This window comes from Ctenopharyngodon idella, chromosome 13 (genome assembly GCF_019924925.1).
Source record: "Ctenopharyngodon idella isolate HZGC_01 chromosome 13, HZGC01, whole genome shotgun sequence".
NCBI lineage: Eukaryota > Metazoa > Chordata > Actinopteri > Cypriniformes > Xenocyprididae > Ctenopharyngodon > Ctenopharyngodon idella.
Window position 1 is genome coordinate 37,367,939 of NC_067232.1, and position 24,745 is coordinate 37,392,683.

Here is a 24,745-nt window from a genome sequence, read left to right on the forward strand (position 1 = left end):
ATCCATCAACAATTGACTCCTCAAAATAACATGGCATGTGATCTGTCGTTTCTGCTTTACCATGACTCACTTCTTTCTTCATTTTATAGTTTTGAACTTCCGACTGTTGGTGAAATATTATGTCTCATCCAACAATCTAAGTCTTCCACCTGTCAGTTAGATCCACTCCCTACTCACTTGGTTAAAGCCTGCTTATCCACGTTATCTGGTATAGTAACCAATATTATACATTCTTCTTTAACTTCTGGGGTTGTTCCTTCATCTTTTAAAGTTGCTGTTATAACTCCAAGACTCAAGAAACCGGGTGCTGATCCTAATAACTTTACCAACTTTCGCCCAATTTCCAATCTACCTTTTCTTTCAAAAATCTTGGAAAAGGTTGTTGCATCTCAGGTTCATGCTCACCTCTTAAAAAATGGCTTGTTTGAAAAATTCCAGTCTGGTTTTCGGCCATTGCATAGTACAGAGACTGTCATGGTAAAAGTCGTTAATGATCTGCTGATGGCAGCTGATTCTGGACTCTTAACCATACTTATCTTAGAGACCCAGCTCTACTTATCATCCAAGCCAAATTCTACTCTTCTGTCTTCATCTCTCTCAGATTGTTTAGAAGAGATTAAATCCTGGTTTTTGCACAATTTTCTCAAGTTGAGTTGAATACTGATAAAACAGGTTCTTCTTGTTGGCACTAAATCCAATTTGTCAATCCAATAGTTTTTCAATTTCCATTTGATAATTCTATAATCTCTCCATCTTCCCAGGTTAAGAGTCTGGGTGTCGTCCTTGATAGTACTTTGTCTTTTATAACGCATGTGAACAATATTACTCGGTCTGCATATTTCCACCTACGGAACATCAGCCGTCTTCGTCCATTTCTCACATCCAATTCCACAGCCATTCTTGTACACGCTCTAGTCACTTCACGCATTGATTACTGTAATTCTCTTTTATTTGGGTTACCTCACAAACTCCTTCATAAACTTGGTCCAGAACTCAGCTGCCCATATAATTACTAGAACCTCTTCCATTGAGCATATCTCTCCTGTTCTCTATCATCTACATTGGCTTCCTGTTAAATATCGGGTAGAGTACAAGATTCTGCTTCTCACTTTCAAAGCTCTTCACAATCTTGCACCCTCATATCTCTCTGAACTGCTTCATATCTATACCCCGAAGCATACACTTCGAACCTCTTCTTCTGTTTCTCTTGTTGTACCCTCTGTTCGTTTAGTCACTATGGGGTCCAGGGCGTTCAGCTGTGCTGTTCCAGTCTCTGGAATTCTCTTCCACAATCTTTACAAGAAAGTGATTGTCTGGCTACTTTTAAATCATGTCTTAAAACTTACCTATTTAAATTAGCTTTCCCTGATCAATTTTAAATATTGTATGTTAAATAGCTGTTGTTTTGTTGTGTCTTGATTTGTTTTGACTATCATTCTACTGTACGGTGTCCTTGAGTGTTTTGAAAGGCACCTTTAAATAAAATGTATTATTATTTTATTATTATGCACATTTTTAGTGCTTGGGCCTAGGGGTCCGTTCTTCTTACCTCACTTAATACATCTGAGATGATTTGACAGATGCCAGATCTTCTAATCGTGATAACTCAACTCTGGCTAATTTGGTTCTTCAAATGAATTTGCGGATTGGATTTAAAAGGGCAGATGTATCAATACTCAAAATCGATCAGAAATGCACCGTTTGGCTGGTGTCAAGACAGCTACATAGTGACACCATATAATTAAGACACCTGATGGAAAAACGTGACAAATTTCTGGACCTTTTATAGGACAACAGCCAAGTAACCCAAACGACAGAAGTTATAATAGATAAATAAAAAGTGCACTTTTTTTTAACAGGATTCCCAATTATTTAGACTATATTCACGATTTCGGTAACACTTTAGAATACTGATCCTTCATTAATGAATCACTGCACAGGAACAAATGAGTAATGCATTGTTAACACTTTAGTAACTACTATTAACTAACAAGAAACTGATTAATGAATTAGTAAATAGTAGTCCTAATCCTAATGCATTAATCAGAGTTACTAGAGTGTTAATAATGCATTACTCATTTGTTCCTGTGTAGATATTCATTAATGAAGGATCAGTATTCTAAAGTGTTTCCACGATATCTAATATTTGTACAGGCTTTACATTTTTATTTCAATGTTGTAATTAGCAATTCATTTCATTTTACCTTTGATACAGATTTGTTACGTGACAGCTTTTTTTTTTTTTTTTTAAGGGTCAAGATCAAGTTATCTGCATCTCCTGTGCTGCATCAGGTCACTCCCATAATAGCTGTCGTGGTTCAAATTAATGCAGCACAGCATAGACTAACTGTACATCATGTGTTAGACTCCAATAAAATTATTAGGTAATTATTCCCTCACAAATAAATCTCTCAATGAGTAAAACTGGCTGTCTTTATTGTGATAGACTACACAACATTATCATATTATTTATTTTTAAATCATTATTATTGTCCCTGGTTCACATTGGGGTACTCTTGTACTCAGGTTTGAGCTTACAGACCTGTTGCTATGACAGCAAGTCCAGGATGAGTGTCGAAGAACCGAATCATCCAAGATCATGCCAAATAGTCAACAATCAAATCCAGCTAACTGAGTTAGCAACATACGGATGGATAACAAGTATCCATTTATCACATTAGCTTTATCTTTTGTGTCTTTTGTTTAGTGATATTGATACATAATGTGAAGCTGTCACTTTAATCTGTTTTTACACTTTTTCAGACTCATTTGTTATCACTCATATAGTTTGGTTTGTCTAAGTTTTGAACAAAAAGAAAATAATCAAATGATCAGATGAAATACCTTTCAAAAAAAAAAAAAAACCCTAGAGGGTGTTTTATACCAGAATGGAGTTACATGGTTGCAGAGAGGGGATGAAAAATATTTGATAATTTATGGTATATTTATTGTTATTTTTTTTTTATTATATATTTTTGTTAAAATTTATGTAACGTTTTTCCAGACAATGAAAAGCACTCTCTACTTATCTCTCTGTGCCTGTATGGAATTTTTGGGGCTAAAAGAATTTTTCCCATGACACTATTTGAGCTATCCAGCTGTATATGTTCCTGTGTATGTGTTCATAAATGTTCCTGTCATACTGTGAGTTGGAGCCAAGCCCTTCCTCTTTCATCACGAGCAAGGGGATAATGGGATTCTGCGACACTTCCCATATTTGATATTCCCAAGTTTTGCTTCTTTTTTTTCCTTTGTGACACAACTGAGTAATGTCTACCTAGAATTGCCCTGTCCCACGACTGATACTCATAATTCACTAACAGTAGTAAGTGCTGCAGTTTTTATGACTCTATTCCACTTTCTTTTTCTTTTTTTTCTTTTTTTTTTTGCACAGATGTATCTTGTCATTTTCCCAGAGGGAACCCGCTACAACCCTGAGCTCAAGAAAGTTATCGATGACAGTCAAGCTTTTGCTGCTAAAGAAGGTATTTTTTTTTTTCTCTATGTAGCCACCCCTCAGATCTCTACTATTGTATTAAAGTCACAGTTAAATGGAGAAACAGATCTTTTGTACATGTTTCTGTATTGTAATGTACATCTGAGTGTAACTGGTTACTGAAAAAGAAAAAATGTAGGGCAGGGATTTGGTTCTATCCAAATGTTGATTTGGATGTGGCTGTTGCACTCAAAAGTGGACACTACAGTGCAGTGGTCAAAAAAGAAAAACGCATGCATGCATGCATTGTTCACAATAAGATCTATAATATGCATATTAGAAAATGGGGTGAATTTATTTAATGGAAATTAACAATTCACCCAAAAATGTATTTTTATTAATTGGTTATTCAACATCATGTTCCTTTTATATTGTTATTTACAGTGTTATTTGCTGATAAACGGATTGAAGAATAACAAATTTCGCTCTGTTCGTCACACAAACCTATTATACAGTATGACTCAATTTCAGTTAACTGTTCAATTAAGCAGCCAGAGCTAAATTTCTCAAAAGAATCTTAAAGGGATAGTTTACCCATAAATGAGAATTCTGTCATTGTTTACTCACCCTCAATCAAGACTATCATTCATCTTCAGAACACAATTGAAGATATTTTTAATATTCTCTCATCATTTTGTCCGTTCATTGAAAGCCCACGCAACCAAAACTTTGTTGCATCAAAAAGTACAAAAAGACATTAAGAAAAACAAAATTTTCAGGACTACAGTTCACCCAAAAATTAAACTTTTTTTTTTTTTTTAATCACTTACTCATCCTTAGGTTTTTCCAAACCTGTATGAGTTTCTGTCTTCTGTTGAGCACCAGACAGTTGACGGTAGCCATCAACTTCCTACTATGGAGTCCATGGCTACCATCAACTGTTTGATTACCATCATCCTTCAAAATATCTTTTGTGTTCAACAGAAGAAAGAAACTGATACAGGTTTGGAACAACCTGAGGGTGAGTAAGTGATGACAAAATTTAAATTTTTGGGTCAACTATCCCTTTAAGCCTACAGTATATCATAGACACCATTGGTGACAGTTGTTTTTACAATGTACTTGGGCTGCCTTTCCCAAAAGCATTGTAAGCCTAAGACCATATTTCATCTATCACTAATAAATATCTCACATTTCTAAATGTTTTCCCCATATACTAGATTACTGTTTCTCAAACTAAATTTACTTGCAATAGTCATGTTGTCTTGCCTATTGCAGGACTTACTGTGCTGAAGCACATTTTAACACCAAGAATGAAAGCATCACACGTTGCCATTGAGACTATGAAGGAACACCTGGATGCAGTCTATGACATAACTGTAGCATATGAGGGAACTCTCACAGCAGACGGCCAGAGACATCCAGCTCCTACAATGCCAGGTTTGTTGTTATTGTTATACTTTGAGTTTGCAAGCAACGGAAACTAGCACAGGAAATGCGGCGGACACAGTGTTATACCACTGATTGAGTGCTGGTAAAATACAGATATGTGAAGTTCCTGTCACTTCCTGTAAACAGTGAGTGTTGCAACATGTTATTCTCCATTGGTATAAGTTCCTAAAAACACTAAAGCAACAGAAAACATCCTGTAGAAAACATCCTGTTTTTCACAGGAATAAACAGTAGCAACATTTATATAGCTGTCAGGATATTGTCTACATCCTTTTTTTATGAAAGAACAAAAACACTTTTTCTTTTGAGACAATGGTAAGCAATAGGTTTGTCACGATACGAGAGTTTCAGAAGTTGATGCCAACCAGTAACATTTGGCAGTTCTCAATCAGCTTGTTTAGTCTGACATCACACGTCACCGTTTCTGGTTGCAAGCTCTGTCAGATCCCACAAGCAAACAACAAATATACACTCAGTGTTATAATACTACTAAAATATTAACCTGCATTATATTAACCTGTATCTCCATACTAAAATCTCGATTGATAAGATAGTGGTGAATTATTATTATTATTATTATTATTATTATTATTATTATTATTTTTATTTTATTTTATTTTATTTTATTTATTTTTTTATATATATATAAATGAATCGTTAAAATATTGGTGTCCAGGACAACATGAGTACAGAGATTGTAGTGTTCATGAATTTTTAAAGGTTAGCTTGACTGTGCTATAAATGAGCTCAAACTTGTGTTGAGATAGTATTCTCACATTAAATGGAGTAGAAACTTGGACCTAGAAACAGTATTCATTACTTCACAGCATGTAAGTATTGATAGAGGCCAGTCTCAACTGTGTCCATAGCAAATTTGGAGACTCTAACTTAATCCCTCTAGTGCCACCACCTGTCCAAAGTTTCACTCATGTTTATGCTAATAACTTTTGAACCATAAGGGAAAAATTGCTTTTTCCTCTGATTCCTTGGCTCAAGACGATTCGATTGCACCATATGACGTCAGTTTCTGTCATGAAAATTTTCCTGGCAGTTTGATTTTTCAAACTTTTTCTAACTCCTCCTAGGCCGTTTCTCTGATTTTCACAAAAATTGAACCATATCTTCAGAGGGTGATTGCAAAAAGTTATCGAAAGCTTTTTGATAGAACCATCCATTTTCGAAAACTGCACAAATGAATTTGACAAAAAGCTCACTAAATCAGACTTGAGGCTATATCTCCATAATGCTTTATCGTATTCAGACCAAACTTGGTACATGTCATCACAAGCATGACCAGAGGCAACATGCATGTTTCGGCGCTGTGCCACCTACTGGTCTGGAGATACAAAAAATGGCTATTTTTGCTTATAACTTCTGATAGGTTTGTCCAAAAATCATCAATGTTGTCTCGTTAGATTCAGAGCGTCATGCCGACCCGACTGATATCCATCCAAGATGGCCATCAGCCATTTTGAATTTTGAATGAAAATGCTCTATTTTATGAACGCATTAGCGTATTATGAAACTCTGTTTGGGTCATCAGCACAATGCTCTGAAGGAGCCTGAGAAGTTTCGGACCAGCGCCACCTAGTAGAGAGAGAAATTATTTATATGCTTATAACTTTGGATGTGGTTGACTTATTTTCATGGGAGTCATCTCCTTCGACTCCTGAATCCTTGCCGAGTCCAACGATACCAAACATGTTAGGTTTAGCCTTATGGTTTGTGCGACATGATGATTTAGCGCTTAAAAAAACTTTCGCGAATATCTTTGAAATTGTTAGTCCGATCGAGCCGAAACCAGCGTAGGAAGTGGCAAAAAAAAATCAAAACAAAGTCATCCATGGGTCATTTTTTTATGTTCTCATACATATAAATGTCTATAACTCTGAAACGAAATGAGAGATTTTCACCAAATTTGACACGTATGTATGGGCTCACTCTGAGGACACATTAAAAAAAAAAGCGGTAGGATTGTGCCTCTTGGTGGCACTATAATTGAACAAAACATGAAATTGCTGATATATTGTTGATATAAAATGCTATATTTTATGAATGCTTTGGTGTACCATTACGAAACTCAGTATGTGCCATCGGCACCATGCTCTGAAGGTACTCAAAAGGTTTTGAGACAGCACTTCCTTGTGGTCAAATGTTATAATGAAATGCTAATAGCTTTATTTCAATCATGACAACTCTCGGAGTGGAATAAATTCAACCAGCATTTATTGGCATGGGGCATGAAGTATACATGGCTTTTGCTGTTGCTGCTGCCGTTACTGCTGCTGCTGCTGCTGCTGAGCAAATACAAATTTGTTCAGCTTAGTCAAATAAAACAACAAAGAAAAGGCTGCTGCAAGAATGGTAGAACCCCCTCAAAGCAGTGGACCGCATAGTCCGTGCTACCCAAGTTAAGCAAGCGGCCAAGTAGCTTCGTCCTGATACCCCCCACCCGGCAGACCTGAACGACAAAATATGTGTACTGCTGCTGCTCCATAGAGCTATAGGCGCGTGTATGACTATCTATGTGTGCCTGGGCCTGCTTTGCCGAGTGGCTTAACGTTATTGAGCTTACCTATAAATGTGCATCTGACCTAGTGGCCTAAACTAGAATGATACTGAGCCAGAGCTCATATGCATAAATAACATGCCTATAGAATGTGATTGGTTTTATCTAATGCAGTGTATGGTATGCTGGTTTTTTGATGGTGACCACTCCGGAACATTTGTCACCGGTCCCCTGCATCAAACTCAAATCTCGCAGCCGAGATCCTCCCCTCCACTAGCTGAGGATTCGGCTACTGTAAAATTCTGCATACACGTCGTTGCTAACCTCCGCAAATGATCAAATTGAAATAATTGTATCTGAATAAAACAATTAATATACCCGGATGCCCAGCTAATAATTTAAATCAGATCACCTGATCATAAATCACCTGATAATTTAAATCAGAGATGTTTCTTGTCCTTTCAAAGTCTTTGGATTTAGGTCTGATGTAGCATTTGTGGGCTGCCGAATTCCAGCGGCCCATTTCTTTAAAGGTAGTGGATGGTACTCTTGGAGTGCTGACATTGCTGCGCCGATTCTGGATGAGTGGTAAGTGTAGACTTCTAGGTTTAAGCCACGTGGATGACATGGGTGTTTTAACAGAACCAGGCCCTGTTCATCAGTTTCCATCAGCTGTAAGGAAACAGTGGATCTGAGGAGCTGCATTTCTCCGAATTTGCAGGAATCATGACATGAAAGAAGAGCAAAATGCGGAATTAATGCTGGATAATAAAGTGTGACCTTGTTAAATCTGCCGTTTTTGAGTGCTTAAATGTAAGAGAAACTATTTTATTTATTTATATTATACAAGCTGAGAGAACTGCCTCTAGAAAAGTATGGAATGTGGATCAAGAGCTTTCCTTCTGAAGTGGTGAAACATGTTGCGCAGAGGTGTAGGAATAGCTTGGTTGTTGGGAATGTCTTCACTATGCTGTTCAGTAGACAGTTGCGGGGACTTGAAGAGGCTTGGTGCGCTGGGGTCCAGTGTCAGCAACAGGGATGAAACTGCGAATTGAAGCAGATTTAATATTTAACTGGTAGTTTGCTTAAGCTTGGCTCTAATGCCTTTAAGACTATGTATGCATGCTACACACCGAATGCTTAACATGAATGCCTAAACCTAATGGCTAGAACATGCATAAGTGCTTTAACAAGATAGACGCATTGCAACTTAAGAGATGGAAATAATCTCCCACACCACCTGAGCAAATAGTATAAAGATTTAGCATCCTTTTATCATTGGAAAAACCCGTATAGTCCCATTGAAAGTTCATGTCATTAGAACAGAGATAATGGAGCAAAATTCTAACGCGCTTCGGCTGAACCAGCCCGAACACACTAGGTTAACTGAATCAGCCTTGGAAGTGTGTTGGAAGTTGAGCAAATAATAAGCCCTGTTGAAGGTGTATATGCGAGAAGCCCATTACTCTGAACATCCTCATGTACTATGTTTAGTCGCTATATATTATGTAAAGCTTGCTGCTGCTATAGATTTGAATGTGTAGCTGCTGATAAATGCTTGTATTTACCCCTACGTCAATGCAAGACTGTAACACCCTCTTTAAACAAAAGGCATGGTTTGATGTTTTGTAGAAGGCTAAGTAGTTAGATGTGATTGCCCAGCCCCAAAATCCAGAAATTCCCCAGAATTTAGTGAGGGTGCTCTAAGCAGATACTACTGTGTAGCAAGCACTCCACCAATAGATACCAATGACTGTGAAACTATTTAGATTTAGTTAGTTTAATCATATTTAGTATGGAATTCAATATTTTAAAAATATATTTCTATTATATCTATTAGTCTGAGTTTGCATGCTGGTGAGTTTGCATACCATATCGCTATCCCGTGCTGTAGTAAATAAATACAATTTGAGAGTCAGAGGTGACAAGCACCAAACCAAAGTAAACCAAAGCAGACTCGATGATGTAATAACATCTGCTCCCTCACCATGACAGTCCCCCTAAAATACGATGTTTGCGTGGTTCGTCCAAGATGCATACATGACTTGGTAGTTTATTATTCAATCGTTATCCTATTATTCATTATCATATAATTTATGATTTAATGCCATAAGCAACACTGCTATTCATGACTGTATTTAAATTCTCATACAAATCATTTCATTACCCAGAATTCTTCCAGAAGACTAAAGTGTCCATTAAGATGTTTCTGAATAAAAAAAATAAAAAAAAAGTTGTCTGATGCCATTTGATGGACTTAACGCAGTCTATGCCACCCGCTGTCTGGGAGAGTGCATAACATCATGCTAAGATCATTCGCACCCAGCATATCACCTGTTCCACCTGCTGCCCTCAGGGAGATGATACCAGGCCATGTAAACCGGAACCACCTGGCTGGCCCATAGCTTTTAACCCACTGTAATGAACTGTAGAACGAATATCTTCAAATTACCATCCAGCCAATCACATTCACCACACTTCCTACGTAAACGCAGTAGCTGGGACTGGAGTATGCATGTTGCAGTATATATGCCACAATCTGCATTATATTTTCATATGAACAATTCTGTGTTTCTGCTGGCTGAGCCGAATGGTACAAGATGATTCGATGTATAATGGATTGACTTTATGACTTAATTGCACTTTTGCATTGTAGGATTCTCTAATGTTATTTCGTTATTTAGAACAATGACATAAAAACTTGAATTAAAATTACATTAAAAAAAAAAATGTTTTACACTTAATTTCTTTCACGAGTCACAACCGGTTATTAAATCACTATTATATTTTGTCACTTTAGTACATGAGAATAGGAAAATACAGTAGTTCAAAATTGCGTATATCAACACACAGTTGTTAACACACACGCACGCACGCGCGTAGTGTATATCGAACACAGTGGCTTGGCGCTCATTACAGGAGCATGAACTCATTAACATATAGCCGCAAGATCGTGCAAAACAACTACTTGCGACCCATAAAGCTTTGCCAGGTAAAAGCCTAATTACGGTGTCAACCGGTACTTGCTTCGTTGAAAGTACTGAAACTACTTTGCACGGTTTAGGTAAGTTGAATGAAAGACTTTTCTGAAGGACAGCAGTGAAATCTGATACTGAAATTTGTATCCGAAATGAGTGTAACTCTCCGTTCGTCCCGTAGTTATGAAGTAGTGTATATTTCCCAAAAGAGAGCTGCTCACGTACGCTAAGTGAATATATGTTGCATTTTTTTCAAGAGTAATCGATCCGTGGTTAGCTAATTAGTTAATTGACTGTTACTCGATTGCGAAAAACATTTACTTCTACTAGCATTCTATATGCTGTTGATATTCGCTAATATGGTCATTTGTTTTAGCATTTTGCGGTTAGAGTTTCATGACTGAACTTTATATATAAATGTGGCATATTGTAATGATACTGGTCTTAATAGATTCCGTGGGTCATGCTGTTCATTGATGCCAATTTTGCCAAAGTCAGCAAAACTTCCTCTCCACCACTTTGATTTTCTTTAAAATCATACTTTTTCAATCACCTCCTACCCCGTTGGTCCAATTTTCACCAAAATCGAATCATATCATCTTCAGACCATGCCGGCATAAAGTTATGGATTTTGTGTTGCTAGACAAATCCGTTTTTGTATACCACAGCAATGAATTGGAGGTTTGATGCCAAAATGACTGTTGAGTCAGTATCTCTGCAATGCTTTGACATATTGACACCAAACATTACGAGTGTCATTGTCGCCTCACTCTGACTATACTGCATAAATTTGGTCACAGTGCCACGTATTGTTTAAAGTGATGAACCAGTAAATCTTTATTATTAACTGTATTTATGATTTTTCAGCTCTTCTGCCTAAAATGATCTTAATAGGTCTTTAATTGCTCACTGTTGCAGTTGGTCTGATGCTCACAGCCATGTTGGCTGGCTTGTTGTGCCTTTTTTTTTTTTTGTGCTTGGCCCCATAATTACTGCTTGCAATTATGTTGTTGTTGTTGTTGTTGTTATTATTATTATTATTATTATTATTATTATTATTATTATTATTACTACTATTATTACTATTATTATTATTAGGGGACAAGCACTGAAGGTGCATAAGCACCTATTGTATCTGTTAGCTGTGTTCTTTTCTTTCTTCTCTTTCTCCTGCTTCTCCTCCTTGGGTGCTTCTCAAAAGGATGGCTGCATCCAGTGATGCTGTGTCCTTCCTAATCCAGTCCTTCAGAGGCTTGTAGACTAAATCCTCCTCTGCATTAAACGCTAGAATGAGACGGTCTAGTAAGTGTGCATGGCTACATCACACGTTCCCAACCCCAATGAGCTGAATGAAGGACGCGAAACAAAGGCAGCTTTCCAAGGATCCTTCAGATTGAGACGGCCTTCAGCAGCGCTTGATGACGTGGTAGCTGAGATATGCAGCCTTACTAGGGCGTAGCCTTCTGTTTGAGAAGTGCCCTTTATCTCCTTCTCCATTTCCTCCTCCTCCTCCTCCTTCTCCATCTCCTCCTCCTCCTCCCCCTTCTTCTCCTCCTCCCCTCTTGAATCTATTGCAGCCCATTTTGATTCATTGCACCATACACGATTTTCATGATACACGATTTTCCCATATTCAAATTGTCATAAAATGCTGTATTTTACGAACACATCAGCGTATCGTTACAAAACTCTGTATGGGTTGTCAACACCATGCCCGGAAAGTACTGAGAAAGTTTCGGAACAGTGCCACCTTGTAGTTGAAAGGAAACCAAAAAACAATAAAGGAAAACATAAGCTATTAAAAGTCTTATCATTCAAATATGAAAATTAAAATGATGGGTAATAATAGATTATGACAGAATTTTTGCGACCCTGTCTATCAAAATGATGGACAATCTGTGCCATAGTCATTTGAAATTGCTGTCTGTGCGTTTGAATTCTTTTTGAAAACCTAACGTTACTTTTTCAAACTCCTCTGACACAGTTGATCTGATTTCACCAAAAATGCCTCAGATTATAGTGAGACCGTGCTGGCACGTGCTAGGTGAGACTGATACGGCAGGATGAAGGTCCTTTTAAAATAATACGCGGCAGTACATTCAAGTGTAGTAGACCTATGCATTTCCTATAAATAAATATTTCACTTCAAATATAAATATTTCACTTCCAAATGTGGATTTTGAATAATAAATTTATTTCCTAACTAACCTGTCACAGTCCATTGCTCATCTTGTCATTAATAGTGTTTTCTCTTACTGATCATATTTCATACTGTTAAATTTACATTTTTAAATTAATTTGACTGATAAACACCCTTACGAAAATTAACGATACTCAGTTACTTACGTAACCTCGGGGGATCAACACTTGCTAACAGAGAGACCCTGCTTCTGTAATGCAGGGACATCCAGACTCTAGAATCTGGCAAAGGTGGATGGAGAGGACCAGCCTGCCGCCGCACAAATGTCGTCAATAGACACACCACCTGACCAAGCCCAGGAGCCTGGGTCGAGTGGGCTCTCACTCCAATGGGGCACTGAAGGCCCACAGAGTCGTAGCCCAGAGCAATAGTGTCTACTATCCAGCAAGATAGTCCCTGCTTCGTGACCGGTAGCCCTTTGGTGCGGCTGCCGCAGCAGCATACAGAGAGCTGTTTTGTCTAAATTGGGCAGAGCATTCAACATGTACTCTTAAGGCCCTAACTGGGCAGAGTAATGGAGGTCCTGCTCGTCTTCCGATGTGGGAAGAGCCGAGAGTGATATTAGTTTTGCTCTGAAAGGAGTGGAGAGCACCTTCGGCACATAGCCAAGCCTTGGCTTATTGTGAAGTCACAGGAGCATGAAAGGCTGCTATGGCTGCCACATAGACTGAGTGTGGACGGGGAGTGACCTGCGTCCAACAGCTCCTGCAGAAAAGACCGCACCAGCGGAATGTCGCATGAAATCAGGTCTTCGCCCTTGGTGGTACAGCAGCTAGAGAAGACAGACCAGTGGGTAACGGTGAGGCGGCATAGAACCACTCTGTGGAAAACCACTCTTCCGTTCCAATAAGAACATCAAATAGGTTCTCCCCTCTCAGTGATGCACCCACTGAGAATCCTGTTGAAAGTGCCCTAGTTATTGGCGATTCTATTACACGGAACGTGAAAATAGAGACACCAGCCACCATAGTCACATGTTTGCCGGGAGCCAGAGCACCTGACATCAAAGTAAATTTAAAAGTGCTGGCTAATGCTAATCGTAAAAACTCACGTCGGCACTAATGATGTTTGACTTCGCCAGTCGGAGATCACTAAAATTAACATTAAAGATGTGTGTGAACTCACAAGTACAATGTCAGAAACAGTAATTTGCTCTGGTTCCCTTCCTGTTCGTCGGAGTGATGAGATAGTTAGCAGATTATCATCAATCAATGGCTGGCTGTCTAAGTGGTGTCCGCAGAATAATATAGGTTTCATACACAATTGGAAAAGTTTTTGGGGCAGACCTGACCTGTTGAAAAGAGATGGTATCCATCTGTCCTGGAATGTTGCCACTCTTGTTTCTAGTAATATGGCAGAGCTGAAACATGACAAACTGGGGCCCAGGTCAGGAAGCAGACAGACCGGCTAAACCGACCGTCTGCTAGCTGTCTCATGTCATAGAAGTAAGATAAATCCCAACACATAGAAACTCTTTCACCTACATATTATCACATAGAGACTGTGTCTGCACCTCGAATTAATAAATACAAAAAACTTCCAAACCCATTTAAGGATAAAAATGTAATTGATGTTCAACAAATAAAAAACAGAGATAATACTGATAAGCAAATGATAAAGCTTGGGTTGCTGAATATTAGATCCCTTTCTTCAAAAGCTCTTATTGTAAATGATATTATCACAGACAGTAATCTAGATCAGCTGTGTTTGACAGAAACCTGGTTAAAACCAGACAATTACATTACTTTAAATGAGTCTAGCCCTCAAGGTTACGATTATCAACACAATCCTCATCAGAAAGGCAAAGGGGGAGGTGTTGCTGTAATTTATAGTAATATTTACAGTATTACTCAAAAGTCTTATATAATTAAATATAATTCCTGAATTAGTCAAATATAATTCCTTCGAAGTGATGGTGATTTATGTAACATTATGTAAGTTGACATTTGTGCTGGCTACTGTATACAGGCCACCAGGACTTTATCAAAGAATTTGCTGATTTTGTATCGGAGTTAGTACTAGCTGTGGATAGTGGATAGTCCTTGTTGTTGGTGATTTTAACCCTCTGGGGTCTGAGGATTTTCGGGGCCCTGGAGAAGTTTTGACATGCCCTGACATTTGTGCTTTTTTCAGTTGTTCATAAACATATTAATGGAAAAAGTGTCATTACACTGTATTCAGCACAAACTAGGCTACCATAATATGTGAGGAACATGTATGTACATGTTTGTGTTTTTGAAGGAATAACGTTTATGCGTGGTTATTGAAAAAAACAAAAAACTTAAGTCACTGAAATAAAGCCAAAAAATATATATTAACTCTGTGTTCACAAGACTTCTGGGTATTGGAGGTTGTAGACTAGAGTTTTTGCTTCAAAATGATGTAAAAATTATCCTGCATACTCGTTCATTTATAACAATATATTGATTTAGTTTTTGTAAGACACTTTTTGTCAAGAAACACAGTATGCGTGGAGGCGTGAATCATCATGAATAATGGGTGATTTACACCTGAGAAGACAAAAGAATCGCATAAAGACATCTAATGAGCTGCATATTAATGAGGCCTTTCAGGAAGGTAGGCTGTGAAAAAACCCTCTGTGATCATGTCTCAAGCTCATCATGGTGTATATCAAACATACAGAAAAAACAGCAATACTGTGAAATATTATTACAATTTAAAATAATGGTATTCTATTATATACTTTAAAATATAATGTATTTCTGTGATGCAAAGCGTCTGAACATTCATGTTACCTCTATGGCATTTCATATAGTCTTTTAGCTTAAAAGCATGCACATTTGGAGAAATATTGATGGATTCTCATATGTTTATGTCAATTTTCTATACAGAGGAGTAATATTTATTCAATATTTATTGTCATCACTGTGAGCGCTGGATACTGTGTTTTCAATTCATACTTGCAGCCGGAGGGTGCTCTGTGCACATTTAGTCCACAAATTACTCTAAAGAACAACAGGACATTCAGGAACTAACGGCATGTCTTTCAGAGATCGCTAACCATGGCTTTAACATCCAGATAAACACTTTTCAAGACAATAAATGCACGATTGAGATGATATATATATGTATTGCCTCAGAATTTGTGTCTGAATAGCGCTCGCTCCGTGGACGTGGCCGCATTAGCGGATAATGAGCTGAATCACGGGCGTCTGACATGTGTCTCTTTTCATACAGATTACATAAACACAGAATATTTGTTTTCGATTTGACTTACACGATTTAAAACCTGACATTTCAATGTTTTTTTAGACATAAGTCTCATTTTTGTGTCATTAGTATTCACTAAGTTACAGTTCATTTTCTGAGAACTATCAGATTAAACTTCGTTCAGAGGGAGACGAGAGATCACGCATCATGTTAGTTTTCTTTATTTTGCAAAAAGCACATCATTTTGTTTTTACTCTGAGTGTACACAAATAAAAGAAGATATTCCACAAATTTTAATGGTGTATAACTCTTAATTATATGTGCAATGTTGACGGAGTATTTTGAGTCTCTTTCACACTGGTAAGAAAAAAAACGAGGTGGTATCGCCGGCGTGACCGCCGACCCGAGGGAGTTAATATCCATGTAGATAATAATTGGGATATAATTGGGATTGGCATTTACAGACATTCTAAACTCTATTGGAGTTAGACAGAACGTGTCAGAAGCCACTCATTGTCGTAATCATACTTTAGATCTAATATTGTCACATGGAATCGATATTGATGCCATTGAAATTCTGCAGCAGAGTGACAACATCTCAGATCATTGTCTAGTCTCATGTATAGCAGCCTTGACTAAATGTAGTAAACTGCCTCCCTGCCACAAATATGGTTGAACCATCACTTCTACCACTAAAGATTGCTTTATAAATAATCTTCCTGATCAGTTTCATCGTTTTAGCATATCAGACAGCTTAGAAGACCTCGATGTTGCAACAGAAACTATTGCCTCTGTCTTTTCCAGCACATTAGACTGAGTTGCTCCTTTGCGTTTAAAAAAGATTAAGGAAATTAATCCAACGCTGTGGTACAACGAGCACACTCGGGCCCTTAAGGGAGCAGCCAGAAAAATGGAGCGCAGATGAAAGAAAACAAAACTAGAAGTTTTTCGCATTTCGTGGAGAGAGAGAATGATTGAGTAGAGAAAGGCCTTAAAACTGCTAGATCTGCTTATTTTTCAAATCTTTTAGAAGAAAATAAACACAACCCTGGGTATTTATTTGACACAGTGGCTAAATTAACAAGAAATAAAGCTTCAACTTCAGATGTTTCCAAACAGCACAGCAGTAATGACTTTATGAACTTCTTTACTTGCAAGATTGACAATATTAGAGTGAAAATTATAACCACGCAACCGTCTACTACAGTATCGTGTCAGACAGTGCATTGTAGTGTCCCTGAGGAAAAATTGAATTCATTCACTGCTTTAGGAGAGGAAGAATTGTCTAAACTTGTTAAATCAAAATCAACATGTTAGACCCTATACTGACTAAACTATTGAAAGAGATGCTTCCAGAGGTCATAGATCCTCTTCTTAATATCGATAATTCATCTTTATCACTAGGATACGTACCAAAAACTTTTAAGCTGGCTATTATTAAACCTCTTATTAAAAAAAACCACAACTTGATCCTAGAGAATTAGTCAATTACAGGTTGATCTCAAATCTTCCTTTTCTATCAAAAATACTAGAAAAGGCAGTATCATCACAACTATGTTCCTTTTTAGAAAGAAATGGTATCTGTGAGGATTTCCAGTCAGGATTTAGACTGTACCATAGTACTGAGACTGCTCTCATTAGAGTTACTAGTGATTTGCTTTTATCATCAGATTGTGGTTGTATCTCTCTATTAGTGTTACTGGATCTTAGTGCTGCATTTGACACTATCAATAACAACATTCTTTTAAATAGACTCAAATTGTTGGCATTAGTGGAATTGCACTGTCGTGGTTCAAATCATACTTATCTGACTGCTATCAGTCTGTAGTAGTAAACGAAGAGATGTCATATCGATCACAAGTTCAATATGGAGTACTGCAAGGCTCAGTACTAGGACCGTTGCTTTTCACTCTGTACATGCTACCCTTAGGAGATATCATTAGGAAGCATGGCGTTAGTTTTCACTGTTACGCTGATGATACTCAGCTCTATATTTCTTCGCGCCCTGACGAAACTTACCAATTCACAAAATTAACGGAATGCATAGCTGATATAAAACTGGTCATCCAATTTAATTTCCTACTACTAAATTCAGAAAAAACAGAGATTCTAATTTTTGGACCAAAAACTTCTTCACGTAATAACCTAGAATACTGTCTAACACTTGATGGCTGCTCTGTTAAGTCTTTGTTGTCAGTTAGGAACCTGGGTGTGCTCTTTGATATACCAATCTTTCATTTGAAAGCCATGTTTCTAGCATCTGTAAAACCGCATTCTGCCATCTTAAAAATATATCTAAATTACGACATATGCTCTCAATGACAAATGCAGAACAGTTAGTTCATGCGTTCATGACCTCAAGGCTAGATTACTGGGTGGTTGCCCTGCTTACTTGATAAATAAACTACAGCTCGTACAAAATGCAGCAGCTAGAGTTCTTACTAGAACCATATTAGCCCAGTTCTGTCAACACTGCATTGGCTTCCTGTTAAACATCGTATAGATTTTAAAATCTTGCTAATTACTAGCAAAGCACTAAATGGTTTAGCTCCCCAGTACGAGGTGCCAGGGATAGACCGAATGGAAAGACAGTGTATTGGTAGGCCACCCCCTCGAACGTGAATGTCAAGAATGGTCTGTGATGGGGGGGCTATTTGGATAAGGAAAGTAAGCCCTTGAACGGTGTCTCATGAGGGCTCAGTTCAGATGTCTGAAGTCTAAGATGGGCCTGAGACCACCGTCCTTATTGGAAATGAGGAAGTAGCGGCTGTAGAAGCCTGACTCGCTGTGGGGCGGAGGGACTGTTTCCACAGTGCCCTTCGCCAGTAGACTCTTGACTTCGGCGCGGAGGATGGGGGCCACATTGCTCCTTACTGAAGTATTGGCCACGCCCCTGAAGCGGGGGGGTCTGCGAGCAAATTGGAGAGAGTAGCCTTGTTCTATTGTTTTCAGAACCTATTCTGACATGCCGGGGATGGCTTTCCAAGCCTTGGCCTGGGTGGCAGGGGGTTGAATAAGTTCGGGAGACAGCACGTTGCCCTGAGACGCGCGAAATAGACCGGTGTGAGCTCACCTAGTCCCATTTAATCAGCCTTGCAATTCTATTGTGTTTTTGTCACAGTAAAGAGAACATTGGAGAATAAGGGGAGGAACTGTGAACGCAGCAAGGCAAGAATCACGCTCTCGTAGTGATAGCGTCCATCTTCAATTGAGGTTGGCTTGGGCCCAGCCCCGGCAAGTAACACGCTTGGAGGTTTGGCATTTTACAACAAATGCCAGCGAAACAATGTTATCTTAGATTGAAATATGTTCCATGAGTCTCACCTGAGTTATAGGTGAGAACGTCATGACATAGAGCTGTCAGTGCTGTACTCGCCCTGCTGCGGGAAGAGTGAGACACGCGGGGTACAGACCAGGGAGAGCTCAATCTGTCTCGTTCACTTGGCCCTGTGACCCATTGTTACTTCATCTCAGCTTGAGAGAAAGAGAACAGTGAAAAATGAGGGAAGGAGCCGCTTTCTGGAGAAAGCAGTTCATGAACGCAGCGAGGTGAGAATCACGCTCTTGTAGTGAGCGCTCGTCCTCAATGAACGTGGCCTGCGGGGGCGGTGAAAATATGCTCTTTCAGAGGGAATAAATTCCACGAGTCTCACCTGAGTCATAGGGGAGAACGTCATGTCATATTTAGCAGAGCTGTAATCAGCTGAGCACTGCCAGTGTCAGTGAGAGCACTCATTCTCAATTAACGCGGCTTGCGGGGGCGGAGCCGGCAAGTGACGCGCCCAGAGATTCGGCATTTTGAAACAAACACACCGGTGAAAATATGCTCTTTCAGAGGAAATATATTCCATGAGTCTCACCTGTCATAGGGGAGAACCTCATGTCATATTCCATCTGAGCTGTAATCAGCTGAGCGTTGTAGGCGCTGAGCTCGCTCTCGTAGTGAGAGCGCTCGTCCTCAATGAACGCGGCTTGCGGGGGCGGAGCAGGCAAGGACGCACTCAGAGTTTCAGCATTTTGAAACAAACACTGGTGAAAATATGCTCTTCAGAGGAAATGTATTCCATGCGTCTCACCTGAGTCATTGGGGAGAACATCATGTCATATTCCAGCTGAGCGCTGTAGGCACTGAGCTCGCTCTCGTAGTGTGCTCTCAATCGGATTAGAAAAGTTTTAAACCACCCCTTGGAATTTGAATAAAATTTTCATCGAATTTAGCCAATTCATTCTGATTACAGTCGGATTATTAGGGTCCATGTAAATGCAGCTATTGGTGGACATTGTAAACTCTGTGGTCACAATTATGAATACGTGACTACTGATATAAACTTCATGTATTTTATATGAACAATAAGCAGAATAATTGCAAGAAAATGAAAAGGGTGCAGGCTTTACCCCTTGGTGGCTTTGCCTAGCTGATATAAAAATTTGGATGACTAGTAATTTCCTACTACTAAATTCAGAAAAACTGAGATTCCAAAAACCTCTGCGCGTAATAACCTAGAATACTGTCTAACACTTGATGGCTGCTCTGTTAAGTCTTCGTCATCAGTTAGGAACTTAGGTGTGCTCTTTGATACCAATCTTTCATTTGAAAGCCACATTTCTAGCATCTGTAAAATTGCATTCTTCCATTTTAAAAATATATCTAAACTATGACACATGCTTTCAATGACAAATGTGGAACAGTTAGTTCATGCGTTCATGATGTTGTGAACAACAGTTAAAATGGAATTCCAGGGACCAGTTTACGACAGGGCCCCTCTCTAACTGCTGGTGTGTAAGAAGATGTGCCACACTGTGATTGGATCTTTGGTGAATGAACATAAACAAATGTTCAGCAACATCAGATAAGATGTTAGGACAACTACCAGACACCTCTTCCAGAGCAGGAAGGGGAACCTTCTGCACCCACCAAAACCAAGGCGAGGACTTTTCATTGGATGACACATTGACTCTAACCACCAAACTCATTCCTAAGATTTAGGCAAGGACTGCCATATAAATTCCTTCAGGACCCCCTTGATGGAGCAGCAGTGACTGAAATAAAGAGGCCACAGAGATCTATCTAAATCCATTTATACCTATGTTTGGAGGCCTTAATTTGATTGAAACTGCATCACATCCACTCCGTCTTCACGCAAAGCACAGTTTATGTTAATGGTCACTGACTGTTAAAACAACAGATCATGGGACAGTCCTGTTAACAGATAAACAAATGCATGGACGATGATTTAATCATTTCATATTGTGCTTGGTGTCTATCTGTTCCCTACGATGCCTTTAATAATTTGAAAGAGGTTTGGTAAAGAAATAATGCATGGGTAAAATGTTAAAGACACTATTTTAACACTGTACTTTATGCTATGCAAATGAGTTCCACACTAGGGTGGGCAACACCGGGGTTGCTTCAGATAACAGTGGCCAATCACACTCCAGGATCGGCAAGGCGCCACATTTCAATCTCCTCCTCATTAGAAAGGGATAAATATGTCCCCCGGGTAGACACACCCTTGTTCTGCGTTTCCAGCTCGACGGGGAAGGAGACATTAACAGACACCCCACGTCCTGAGTTTCTGACCTGACGAGGAAAGAGACTACAAGACGGTTAAGGTGAAGCTTTCACGAGCAAAACCTTTTACATTGCTTTCAGCTGCACTCTAGCTGCAAAAAGGGCCCCAGCTGGGGGGACTGGAGGGACTTCATCTGACCCTCACGGCTCCTACAGCAGCGCAGCCCAGTCCGTAAAGGACCTCTGCATTGGCAGACATTGCCTGTACCACACGGCTCCTCAGCGACGCAGCCAGCCTGCAAAGGAACCTGTGAAGATTCATCTGACCCAGCTGCCCAGTCCATCCTAAAGGACCCTCTTGGCGCAACCGAAGTTCAGCATCCTCCAGCCCAGGGTGGCACGACTACTGGATCGCAACTCCGCGCCCTCCCACTGCACGCAGCCTGCATCATCAGTGGAAGACGTCTCTGCTACCGGATTGATCACCCGACTGTGTGGAACGTAAATATAAACTTACCAAACCTCTTTCTAGAGACCTTGGCATTAGTTTATACATGCAGCATATGTTTTTCTAACCTGTCTAGATAAGTTACTTGAGGTCAGCTTGTTACAAATAATAGGGATATTATTTGTTGAATGATAAATAAGCAATTATTTATCACCATTTTACCAGAGCCATTAGGTGGCTTCCATACGAAGCATTCCCATACAATTCTCTTCCATTCTACATTCAATTTAACAGCATTGCATTTATCCATTCTGTGTTCACTTCATTTATTTGTTTCTTTGATTTAATTCAGTATTCTCCTTTGATCATTATTTTACTATCTTTTAGAAGTGCATATTCATTATTTCATTATTAATAGTTGTGGTATTTACTCTTGCATGTCTATTGTTAATAAATTTCATTGATTTTATTATAACTGTGTCTTCCTTGTGTTGATGATCAAAAACTCTACTAGTTGACCAGACTCTCACAAATCCTTCAGATAAATCAGTTGACCAACTCCCTCCAGTTTATATTAATCCTGAATTATTGAACAGCTCTTTTGGAGTGTTCTTAAATTGTTAAGATAGTATTCTTAACTGGTGCCCCGTATTACAAAAGGGGGAAGGGGTCATCTGATACACTCATAACCACACCTTAAAGTGACATGTGATCAAAAATCACTACGTCACCGGTGAATGGAGTAAAAATCACTACAATGACCTCAAGGCTAGATTACTGTAATGCTCTACTAGGTGGTTGCTCGCTTGATAAACAAACTATAGCTGGTCCAAAATGCAGCAGCTTACTAGAACCTGGTTCAGTTCTTGCTAGAACCAGGAAGTATGACCATATTAGCCCAGTTCTGTCAACGCTGCATTGGCTCCCTATTAAACATCGTATAGATTTTAAAATCTTGCTAATTACTTACAAAGCACTAAATTCGCATGAACAGCAAATTGATTCCTCTTTTGCATCTCCTTGCATTTGAACGGACACGTAAACACAGTCAGTTATGTTTTAGTAAATGTAAACAGTTGTGAAAGAAATTGGATGTCATTTTATTGGATCCGTGCATTCGGTCTTAGTAATGGCAACCTATAAAAACCTTCTGCTGTCTCTAAGTCATAAATTTTAATCAATCAACAAAACACAGCTTTAACAAAGATCAATCTATGTTTAGACCTAATTATATTCCTGTGCCTGAATACACTACAGTTAGACCTTACTTTTTATAACTTTGTTATCTTGTACTTATTGTAATGTGTATTTGATCATGTTGTTGTTTTTTTTTTGTTGTTGTTGTTTTTTCTTTATACTTACTGTTCACTTTCCATTAATAATGTTTGAATTTTATTAGTTAGGCTTGTAGTTTTCGCTGTGGTATCGTAAGTATTTAAGGTGTACTTAAAGTAATAAATGGAAAGCAAAGTTATATTTGCCACCCCCACCCCACCCCATAAAATGTATTTTGCTGAGGCGAAAAATGATCCGATCCTTGAATCAAAAACTGTTATATGATCCAAACTGTACATTTTTGTGATCCGTTGACCCTACAATCGCCCCTGTCTTAAAAACTATTCATGTGCGACTGATACGCTGCAGATCGGGTGATTTTTAGGTCTATGTTTTTGGCTGTAAATCAATGATGCCCTCTAGCGGTAAGGGGTCGTAAGATGGCCGTTCTAATGCTTCTGGTGGCTTCACCGCCTGCTGGCAGTTTAGAACGCAATGAGCAGTTAATGCCGTCTCTTGCGATGCTTTGCAGTGTCTGCTGTGTGCGGTCATGTTTTTTGGAGGAGGCTTGGCTTTGGAAATGCTCTGAAGGGAGGGTGGGATTTTATGCTTTCAAAGCTAACTTGCTTTTGCTAGCCTTTCTGCAATTTCCTACCTTTAATCAGCCCGGATAACCCTTGAAATCACCTCAGGACAATCCCTAGTTATGATTATCTAAAAGCTTTATCCAGCATTCTAATTTGTTAAAAAAAATTCTTTATCAAACTTCATCTCGGCCATTTGTCAGATTTTCACAAAACTTAGCACTGAAATCATCATAGACACCGGGCATGAAACAGGTTTATGATGCTGGTCCATAGCATTCTACACAGTGTGCAGAATTATTAGGCAAGTTGATTTTCTGATTTTCTGATTTTTTTTTTTTTATATACAGGTGCTGGTCATATAATTAGAATATCATCAAAAAGTTGATTTATTTCACTAATTCCATTCAAAAAGTGAAACTTGTATATTATATTCATTCATTACACACAGACTGATATATTTCAAATGTTTATTTCTTTTAATTTTGATGATTATAACTGACAACTAAGGAAAATCCCAAATTCAGTATCTCAGAAAATTAGAATATTGTGAAAAGGTTCAACTTTGAAGACACCTGGTGCCACACTCTAATCAGCTAATTAACTCAAAACACCTGCAAAGGCCTTTAAATGGTCTCTCAGTCTAGTTCTGTAGGCTACACAATCATGGGGAAGACTGCTGACTTGACAGTTGTCCAAAAGACGACCATTGACACCTTGCACAAGGAGGGCAAGACACAAAAGGTCATTGCAAAAGAGGCTGGCTGTTCACAGAGCTCTGTGTCCAAGCATATTAATAGAGAGGCGAAGGGAAGGAAAAGATGTGGTAGAAAAAAAGTGTACAAGCAATAGGGATAACCGCACCCTGGAGAGGATTGTGAAACAAAACCCATTCAAAAATGTGGGGGAGATTCACAAAGAGTGGACTGCAGCTGGAGTCAGTGCTTCAAGAACCACTATGCACAGACGTATGCAAGACATGGGTTTCAGCTGTCGTGTCAAGCCACTCTTGAACAACAGACAGCGTCAGAAGCGTCTCGCCTGGGCTAAAGACAAAAAGGACTGGACTGCTGCTGAGTGGTCCAAAGTTATGTTCTCTGATGAAAGTAAATTTTGCATTTCCTTTGGAAATCAAGGTCCCAGAGTCTGGAGGAAGAGAGGAGAGGCACACAATCCACAT

The 24,745-nt window shown here is 38.9% G+C and overlaps 1 protein-coding gene across 6 annotated transcripts in view; it reads left to right on the forward strand.

Moving 5' to 3' along the window:
• The window catches only part of agpat5 (1-acylglycerol-3-phosphate O-acyltransferase 5 (lysophosphatidic acid acyltransferase, epsilon)), a 198,647-nt gene that overhangs the window by 65,141 nt on the left and 108,761 nt on the right, over nt 1–24,745 (forward strand). For all 6 annotated transcript variants that reach the window (XM_051916838.1, XM_051916837.1, XM_051916836.1 and 3 more), the window contains 2 exons: nt 3,395–3,485; nt 4,715–4,876. In XM_051916838.1, coding sequence (XP_051772798.1) covers nt 3,395–3,485; nt 4,715–4,876 — 253 coding nt within the window. The remainder of the gene's footprint in view (nt 1–3,394; nt 3,486–4,714; nt 4,877–24,745) is intronic.